This window comes from Diachasma alloeum, unplaced genomic scaffold, assembly GCF_001412515.2.
Source record: "Diachasma alloeum isolate Michigan unplaced genomic scaffold, Dall2.0 Dall_scaffold_01098, whole genome shotgun sequence".
Taxonomy (NCBI): domain Eukaryota; kingdom Metazoa; phylum Arthropoda; class Insecta; order Hymenoptera; family Braconidae; genus Diachasma; species Diachasma alloeum.
In genome coordinates this window covers 34,911-41,715 of record NW_021681209.1, presented here as the reverse complement: position 1 = coordinate 41,715, position 6,805 = coordinate 34,911, and the positions used below count along the sequence as shown (strand labels likewise).

Below are 6,805 nucleotides of genomic sequence, written 5' to 3'. Positions count from 1 at the left end.
CATGCCTTAATCTCAATTAGGAGGGGAGAAGTGAATTTTTAATTCGCGAGCGAATGGTGAAAAGTCACTGTGCGCCGAGAACAAAATTATTTTTCTCACTGGCCCATGACTTTGTCGTAGTTTGTATTTTTTTGTTACAGAGATTAAGGGATGCAACGGGGATCGATTGATGGGGAATTTAATTCTCCATCACACCCTCTGTGTTTCATTCCTTAATATTAATTAGCCAGCAAATGAATCACCTGAAAAACATTAAGAACATGCTGAGGACGAGGAGGACACAGATTCCACTCCGAAACTATCCCTGTAACAGCGGGACTGCTACTGCCTAGTGTTTCCCGATACACCTTCGATACTTACTAGTATCGATACTTTTCGTTACGATACTCGATATTTGGGATCGATACTTACGCGGAACGATACTAGGTGTATCGATATTCTCAGGTCAGTATCGTTGGGAACGATATTTTCTCAGAGATAAGTTAGATGAGAAATGAAAATTGACCTCAAAAATATTAATTAATCAATCAATTGTGGTGGAATTGATTAAAATAAACCTGTCGCTGGGTACCGTTGGTTTTTTTTTATTTCCTTATTTATTTTAGAATCGCCTGTCCATTTACCGCTATTTTTAACGCATAATCACTGACCTCAAGCCGCATAAATCTATGCGCTTGCGCGTGTGCGAGAAATCCGGTTTCCGGTTAGAACACGTTGTTGATGAAAGTTCGGTCAGTCGGATTGGCATGGACATCACAAGGAAGGGCCTGACAATCGTGTGATAGTACACAATAAACAAACAACAGAACAATGCATTCTGAGAAAGCAAGTAAGTATTCGTCTACTCATTCTTTACTACGATATGTCACTCAAAAATATGCTTGTTATGTATCTGAGGGGGCTCCCGCCAACTTTACATAACCTCATTGAGATACTCTGTTTCTGAAGAATGGAATGACCAACTATTGGAAGGAAATTGTTAATAGAATTTGAAATCTGCAATAAGAAATGTTTCAATGATAGAGCTATTTTTCTGAACAGTTTTTTCTAATGAAAAATCCACGCAGGGATTTAGAGGCAGTGTTGATCATTTTATGGCATTTGTTCCAGTGAAAACTTCCGAGAGAACCTACGATTTATTCTTCTCCGTAAATCGAGGCGATGAGTATCGTGTGAGGGGACTAGCCTGGGAAGAATACCGGCAAGCTACAGGTTGGCACAGAAGAAAATGATTATTACTTTTGTTATTCATAAAAAACAAGTCGATAATGGTATAGTGTCAAACGTAGTATAGTTGTTGTTGCTAAAAAATTGGTAATTAGCTTCTGAATGGATTTTTGAATTCCAATAGTTTATACTTCTTCGTGAAAGTTATCAGTTGAATATCGAATTGCGATTGAAATTGAGTGATCACAAAAAAAATTGGAAAAGTGAAAAAAAATTAGACTAATTTCCGTGATATTCTGATAGAATCGAGAGGCTATCTCTTGGGCAAAATTTCATTCCATTCCAATGTAAATTTTTGTTATAAATGTAAAAAATGTTATCCTAGGGAGCAAATCTGGAGGAGAAGGATTGGCCCTTGCCTTAATTGCTAAAGGACTCCTGCCAAATGACGATTTAAGCATCAATGAAATTCACATGAGTATCGACGGAATCAAATAGTGCGTAAACTTTCCCATATTATCAAATACGTGGGTAGCACAATATCATGAGACTATGTGAGGAATTGGATACACAATTTTATTGAGTTTCTATGCATTTTTGCAGTAGTGTTTGAGCAATTCTAGTGACATTCTCGAAACGGAATATCTCATCAAAAATTCAATAGTATTCTTTTCTTTTGTACTGCTCCATTCATTGAGATATTTTCTACAGAATTTCTCCCAACAACATACTATTTTTCCGTTCCGTTTTTATCGAATGAAGAAACAAAAAAAAATCGACTGAAAAAAAAAAATTTGAAACGACTCAATTCAGGTGAAAATATTCGAGCAGAAGCTATTGTTATTAAAAATCAAATTCCATTCATCTTTCTACATAAGTTTTCCTATGAAACATTTCAACAGAATCGATTAAAAACTAATAGACACGAATTCCCCAGGGTTTTTTTATCAAATTTTTCGTACAAGAAGTGTTAAATTAATCAATTAAATTACTAGAAGATATTAATAGATGAAGAAATTATTGAAATTCTAGCGACGAAGTCTATAATGGTTTAACGGAGGAATTTCTACTCTTAGAACAACTGGAAGAATGGGGTGGGGATGAAATTCATGTTGCCGACTCAAGCATTCCAACAGCAGAATTGAATGAGGATTCATGCATTTCGCTTTCGAATCGAGGTCTGGAACCAAGACAAAGAGACCCTGAAGATGAAAATGAAATCACTACTCGTTCTCCCGCTCCAGTCGAATCAAGACCTCAAGAAAGTCTCAAACAAAAGCTTTATAAGTTTAGGAATGACAAGGAGGACAAATCGAGGTCCGCTAGTGTCGGTTCTGGTCAGCAGATACTTGAAATCCACGGGAATTCCAAGAAAAAAACCCAAAAAGACAGATGTGATGGAAATGGGGAGAAAGCAAAAACTGTTATAGGTTCGTGTGAGATTTTTTCTCTCAGCTCAATTCTGTAGGATGCTTGGATTTCCTTGAATTTACTGGCAGTTCGCTGCATTTGGTTAAGACGTTTAGGATTTTCGAATTCTCTCAAAAAACTAGAAATTACTTGAATTTTATCAAAGTCTTGATGAACTTCCTGGCTTTCTGTAGAATTTCTAGACAATTTCTTAATTCGTTAAAAATTTTAAAAATTTTTAAACACTTTTTGCTCTTCCTCGAAATTACAAGGAAATCTCTCGACTTCTGTTGGATTTCGACCAATTTTGATTCCCCAATCGTTGGATATTTCCAGGAGAACGAAGTTTTGAATTATTCAATTTATTTTTTCAATCGCATTTTTCGAATTCAATTTATCATTGATTGTTCTAAAAATTGATATCTAAACACCCTCAATATCCACCCTTTTTATTCTCGTGAGGATGGATTTTCGCAGAGAAACGAGGAGATTTTATTCTTTGAAAATTTAGTGCCAGCACAGAGAAGTAGAATGACGTGTGAATTGTTCTTACACTGATATGATATTTTCACTGATATTTCTATAAATTGTGTCAGAAACAACTAGAAATTTTACCTGAATTGCATAAGAATTTTCGAAGTGTCCAGTACTAGATATAAAATTTATTTTTAATCAAAAATTCGTGCCTGCCTCAGTGCCAATTACATACTGGTCGATATGTTTATGTGCCATTACCTCCTGAAGTGTTTTTCTCCTCACTTATGTGATTACATTGGTTTCCGACGGTGGAACCGGGAATGCTGCTTTGAAGAATGCACTTTTATACATGATCATCAAGGATGAGATGCCACTGTACAGTACGGAGAAAGAAGGAATGAAAAAATTCTTGAACCTCGTTGCTCCTCATTACAATGCACCAGGGAAGAACGCCATCACTCATTTCATGGAGATAAAATACTCAGCTTTGAGAGAAATTATCAAGAACAAATTGAAAAAAGCTGTCAGTTTGACAATTACCACCGATATTTGGACAGAAACAAAGACGAACCGAGGATTTCTCGGATGTACGGTACACTATTGGAATGGGGAGAAGTCTGTAACCTATAATATTGACACAATGCTGTTGACGAAGAGGAGAACCGCCGATTATATCTCGGAGAAATTCGATTCATTCCTGAGAACCTGGGGGATTGAGAAAGAGAGAGTCACGGCAGTCGTCACTGATGGCGGGGCGAACATGAAAAAGGCAGTGAAGGAGACTTTTGGAGCACGTAAGCACATGGAGTGCTTCCCTCACAAACTCAATTTATGCATCAATAATGTGATACACAAGAAAGAGAAAGACAGTAATCTTGAGGGAGAAGAGGCGATTGAGGGAGAAGACAATTTTGCTGGAGACATCATTGAGGACCCCAACGTGACAGAAGTGAAGAATAACATAAAAAAATTGGTTGACAAAGTCAAGACCATTGTCACGTTTTTCAAACAATCAACTTCTGCAAGCGATGCCTTACATGAAGCACAGTTTGACAAAAACTTCGATTATCGACTTATCCAGGAAGTTTGTACACGTTGGAATTCAACGTGTGCAATGTTGAATCGTTTCGTCATGTTAGTCGATAAGATCAGTTCTGTGCTACTGAGGATTCGTAAGGCACCAGAGATGTTAACTCGCGGAGAACTTGCATAAGTACAAGATTTGATAGGAATACTACGACCTGCTTCTGTTCTCACTACAGATTTTAGTGCTGCAAAGTATGTTACGAGCAGTAGGGTTATACCAGCAATCGTTGATCTCCGCGAAGATATTGGGGGGTACGAATGCCACACAGAGCTTGGCAAGAAGATGAAACGATTTTTGATCCAAGAACTGGACAAACAATTTGCTCATTGTGACGATAAACCATTGTTATCGATTCCTACCCTACTTGATCCACGGTTCAAACGTGTTTACTTTTCTCCACTCTCATGCTCTCGCACCTTGCGATTGATAAACACACACATGTTTGACCGCCATGACGAGCAAAGGCTCCAGCAGCCTGACCCTGAAGTCATATGTCAAGCTGACACCAATGAGTTCTGGAGACGTCATCGTGATCGAGTTGAAAGGCACATCCAGTGCTTACCTGAGGAACCGAGCCTGGGAAAACTGCATGGTGACCTACAACAGTACATTCATAAGAAACCTGAAGTAAATTGTGACCCAATGGCCTATTGGGTTGGTCAGAAGGGAAATGCTCCACGTCTGGCAGAAATCGCAATTAAATATCTCTCGACTGTAGCATCTTCGGTTCCATGTGAGAGGCTCTTCTCAAGTGCTTCGAATATAGTTACAGCTAAACGTAACCGCCTCAGCCCGACGCACGTGCGAATGACGATCTTTCTAAAATCTCTTGAATTCGAAGACTGGGCTCTTTCTGATATTTAATTTTTGCAAGTTCACCATATCATTGCAAAAGTTCAATGTATTATTAGTTGTTTAAAATGTGAACAATTTTTATGAAGATTCCGTAAGTTTAAGGCGTGGTTCTATGGGAAAATTGATTTTCCCAGAACACATTTATTCGTGATACACTTTATTCAGTAAGTTGAGAAGTGCTCAAAGATTTTAAGCTTTACGGGTGGTTTATCAAAGCTGTGCTCGAATGAGCTCACAACAGCTTTATCAAAAAAGTCTCAAATTACTGTTATTACTGTTTGTTTAAAATGTAAATAATTGCTTCACAAAACAATTTTATGATGATTCGTTGAGTTTAAAGACGAAATTGTATTGGAAAATGAATTTTTCCACAGCACACAGTAGTTCATTTGTAAGTTAAGAAATGTTCAACGATTGAGAGCTTTATTGCTATTTTGATAAACGCAGCGACAGCTGCAGTATTATTCTTCATCATAAGAATTACTATGTTTTTTTATGCATATGGATGTTAATGAGAGAAAGAAAAACTGAATAAAAATTTAAGTTTGCTCTATAGTACTTTTTTCATTTACCATTTGTTGAAAATTTTGTTTTTTATGACCTTCTGTGATCTTCTATGATCGCCTTTATGTTCTTCTATGAGCAGATGATAACTTTTGCATTGATTTCATCAATTTCCGGAAGACTATAACGAATTTTGTACATGAAATTTGCGAATTGCTACGCAAAAATGATTGCAAATGATTGATTGATATGTACTTCGCCGACAAGTAATTGATTATTGAAAAACGAAATAATTAAATCGTTTGTACTAGGTCTGTACCTGATTGTTCCGCACTCATAATTGTTTCTTCTCTAACCAATAATTTATAAATAAATAAAAAATGCTCCATGTGGTTGGCCGACACACGTGAAAAATGATATTTTTCGTTTTTTTATGGGTTCTATATATTTACAATCGTCAATGTTGACAAATTACGGAAGTATAAACGATTGTAAATATATAGAACCCATAAAAAAACGAAAAATATCATTTTTCACGTATGTCGGCCAACTACATGGTGCAATCAATATGGTTGTCATCAAAAATTTTGAAAAGTATCGATACTCTGAGTATCGATATTTGCAAAGGCGATATTTGGTGGTATCGATACTGACGCCTCTCCGCCGATACGATACCGAGTATCGATACTTTTGAAGGTATCGGGAAACACTACTACTGCCGAGTTACCCGCACAGGCAATTTGCCCAGCCGTCAGATTCGACCGTGGCGGCATCCCTGCGTTGGGGTCGAACTACTTTTGGCTTGGGGTCAGTCTAACCCCGAGATCTGAGCCTCTACTTTAGTCAATCCTCTTTGAGAATATCCATGGATTTTTGGAGTGGGGGACAAGCATATGAGTGGGAATTACGTAGAGTGGGAGTATCCTGGGCAGGGAAAACATCTGCTAGAAGCCCTATAGCAGTCCCGCTGTCACAGGGGTAGGTTCGAAGGGGGGTTTATGTCCTCATTGTCCTCAATGTTTACTTTATGTTTTTCCGTTGATTCATTCGCCCGCTAATTAATATTAAGGGATGAGACGAGGACTTTTCGATGGAGAATTAGATTCCCCATTTATCCCCCGTTTCATCCCTTAATTTTTGTTATAAAAAAATTAAAACTGCGACNAATGGAGAATATAATTCCCCATCCAGCAACCCCAGTTTCATCCCTTAATCTCTGTAATCAAAAAATAAAAACTGCGACGAAAGTCGCGGCGCTATGAAAAACTTGATGGATAACTCGCCCGCTAATAAAAAAATCGTCTC

At 37.6% G+C, this 6,805-nt stretch overlaps 1 protein-coding gene across 1 annotated transcript; it reads left to right on the top strand.

The window, feature by feature from the left end:
• Positions 1 to 3,403: 3,403 nt before the first annotated feature.
• LOC107045874 (zinc finger BED domain-containing protein 1) lies at positions 3,404 to 4,267 on the top strand. Its single transcript, XM_015268281.1, has one exon. The coding sequence runs from the start codon at positions 3,404 to 3,406 to the stop codon at positions 4,265 to 4,267; it is 864 nt and encodes a 287-aa protein (XP_015123767.1).
• Positions 4,268 to 6,805: the final 2,538 nt, after the last annotated feature.

Coding starts and splice junctions, on each gene's coding strand:
- LOC107045874 (XM_015268281.1), top strand. CDS start 3,404: ATGATCATCAAGGATGAGATGCCACTGTACAGTACGGAGAAAGAAGGA.